Source organism: Corapipo altera, unplaced genomic scaffold (assembly GCF_003945725.1).
Source record: "Corapipo altera isolate COAL_440 unplaced genomic scaffold, ASM394572v1 74, whole genome shotgun sequence".
In the NCBI taxonomy this organism is placed as follows: domain Eukaryota; kingdom Metazoa; phylum Chordata; class Aves; order Passeriformes; family Pipridae; genus Corapipo; species Corapipo altera.
In genome coordinates, this window is record NW_020884934.1 from 3,135,857 (window position 1) to 3,138,947 (window position 3,091).

The 3,091-nt window shown below is 45.7% G+C and overlaps 1 protein-coding gene across 1 annotated transcript; it reads left to right on the forward strand.

The window, feature by feature from the left end:
- The first annotated feature begins 922 nt into the window (after positions 1-922).
- LOC113955019 (claudin-8-like) lies at positions 923-2,341 on the forward strand. The gene is made up of 2 exons (XM_027660067.1): positions 923-1,007; positions 1,143-2,341. Exon 2 carries the CDS (start codon positions 1,361-1,363, stop codon positions 2,033-2,035), a length of 675 nt encoding a protein of 224 aa, XP_027515868.1. The 5' UTR covers positions 923-1,007; positions 1,143-1,360; the 3' UTR covers positions 2,036-2,341.
- Positions 2,342-3,091: the final 750 nt, after the last annotated feature.

Consider the following 3,091-nt stretch of genomic DNA (forward strand, 5'->3'; position numbering starts at 1 on the left):
TCCCAAATTGATCTTTTACAGTGTAGTAAATTAGGTTTTTGTCTTAACATATGGAGTACTACTTTACAACCAAAAAAATCCTAATTAATGACTGATTTTTTTTTTTCCATTTTAGGGCACACACAGAGATCAGGTTGAATATTTCATGCATATATTTGTAGCTATCAGAATTTGTAAAAAGAATCTACTGTTACATGTCTGCTTTGATTTTTCCCCCTAGATTTTTATGGTTTCTGTTGTTCTGATTTTCACAAATTCATTCACAGGACATTTTCCAGGATTGTCCACTGGTCACATTACACAAGAAGTCCTGAATGGACCTCCTCTCCATAATTTTTATGTTTAATTATTTTTGTTTAATTAAAATGATGTTTTTCTAAAGTATTTGTTGGTACAGGTATAGCTCTAACAGATCTTGGAGTGCTGGTGCTTCCCCTTGCACTGGACTCCAACACAGACTAATTCCTGGGTTCACTTTTGCACAGGAAAACAATTTGTTCCATAGTTAAATCCCCACTCTGTAGACCTGAATGTGCAATCTTTTGAGCATGTGGATATCTCTGGAAGCCTGTCTATTCCCATAAATACCGTGGAGCAAGAGAAATGTATAGGGCTGTATATGGTATTAGCAGGACTGAGTCTCCTTTCTCCCCCTTAAATGCTCTTTTGCAGCTTTGACTGTCCTCTGCAGAACTCTTTCAGGTTTAGAGTTACTTTCTCTTTATCCTTTGGATTTGCTTTGTTGCTGGATCCTGTCACTGCAGTGCTCTCCCCTGAGCTTTGGGACAAAAGTGCTTTTGGGAGCAGAGGCCCAGTGGCAGGGAGCAGGCTCTGCCTTCCTCCTGGAACTCTGCCACCGAGCCAAGGCAGAATATTCCTGCTTTTTCAGTGGAACAGCCCCAGTAATTGCGCCAGTCTCACCCCCAAGTCTTCTTGCAGAGTCTGGTCCATTCCCTCAGCATGGACAAACCTGCAGAACACAGCCAGGGTTAAGGGCAGGGCTTGGGGTATATTTATTTATTTATTTATTTGTTTATTTATTTAAATAAGCAACTTCAATGCAAAGCATTTGCCTCAGAAGGTACATTTATCCTAAGTGGCTCCTGCTGGTTTACACACACCCTGTCCTTTCTCTTGCTCAGGAAAGTTGTTCCACTTGATTGCTCAGTTTGCCTCTTGGAGCGCTGGTGCCGGGGGAATTATAAAGGCCATGGAGGTGCAGCCAAGTCTCAGGAGTCCGTGCCAGATTTAAGCTGATTTAAGGTGGTGCAGCCTGACTCTGAAACCTCTGGGACAACGGCTTTTTGAAGAAGCTGCTCTGTTTTTTCCTGCTGATCCGTGCCCCCCCAGCCCAGGCAGAATGGTTGGCGGGGCTCTGCAGGTGGCTGGGCTGCTCGTCGGGGGCCTGGGCGTGGTGGGCACGTTCGCTGTCACGGCCATGCCCCAGTGGAGGGTGTCTGCCTTCATCGAGCACAACATCATCGTGTTTGAGACCATCTGGGAAGGGCTGTGGATGCACTGCATCAGGCAAGTCAACATCAGGATGCAGTGCAAGGTCTACGACTCGGTGCTGGCGCTCTCCCCGGACCTGCAGGCATCCCGGGGGCTGATGTGTGCCGGCTCAGGGCTGTCCCTCCTCGCCCTCGTGCTAGCCATGGTTGGGATGAGGTGCACACGGTGCCCACAGAGCCCCTGGCAAGCCAAAGGCTGCATCCTGCTGGCTGCTGGGCTCCTCTTCATCCTCTCGGGCATCGTCGAGCTCGTCCCAGTCTGTTGGGTCGCCAACTCCATCATCAGCGACTTCTACAACCCCGTGGTCAACGTTGCGCAGAAGAGGGAGCTTGGAGAGGCCCTGTACCTGGGCTGGGTGGCCTCCTTCTGCCTCGTGGCTGCTGGATCCACGTTCTGCTGCTCTTCCCGCTGTGTTGAGAATCCCAGGAGCTACAGATACTCGTCCCCGACCCACCACCCCCCTCACAGCCACCGCCTGCCCAGCAAGGCCGAGGGATCCTACTCCAAAAGTCAGTATGTGTAGGTGCCTCCTGCCTTTCCCTGCTTCTGCATCGTTGTCTGCCTGGATGGATGGAAACCTGCCTTTGCCTTCTGCCCCACAACTGCTGCTCTTGGGGCCGTGGTTTGGAGCTGTAGCCACCCCCCAGTGGGCTCTGCTGGGGCAAGGATGCTGCAGCAAGGACAGTTTTAGTGCACGGGAAGGTGAATTTTTAATGTTGTTCTAATAGTAACTCAGAATGGCTTTTGGGTTGCGTGGCTTTGCTTTGGCTTTGGGACGCATTTTATGTGTTAAACAGTAATAAAGGGCTTAAAATTACACTGTGATATGAAATCCTGGCCTATTGCAAAGAAGAGCAGAGGAAAGCGGCTGGGGTTTTTTTTTCCTGCCTGGGAAAGCAGGGATAACAGTGAATAAAGACAAGATAATAATGGTTTAAAAGAAAAGCATTCACTAAGGGATTGATTTACTGTAGGCTTAATGGAAGGTTGCATGGAGAATTTATTCAGCAGAGGAAGGTAAGCTGAAATATATGAAAAAATATCCCCTGTTTCAGAGAATAAACATAGCTCTCTATGTTTGTCCTAATTACCATCCTTTCAGAGAAAGTTAATATTTCTTTTGTAACCCATATAGGTCAAACTCATTTACAACCTTCTTTTTAGAAGCAGCAGTATTGCCTTGCAATCTCCTTGTGGCTTTACAACATTTTCCACTATCACACAGACCACAAACATTGTGTTGGTTATTTGCTGCAGGACTGTGAAATACATATGTTTCTTAAACAAGGGTCTTTTGTACAATCAGGCCAAGATTTTTGGTGAGATCCACTCACACCAGTATAGTTTAAAGGCAGAAGAAACATAAACAACGATAGTATTTATGTTCCCATTAAAACAGGCTAAATAATATATTTTGTAATAAGATCATGCCCCCATGATAAGCAACAGTGTAAAGAAACAAAGCCTGATGAAAAATAAGTAATTCCATAAAAATTGATTGAATACACGACCCAAATTAATTTACAGTAGTAATATTTTAATAGAATTTTGTAACCAATTAATAAAGTGTCGCTCCAGA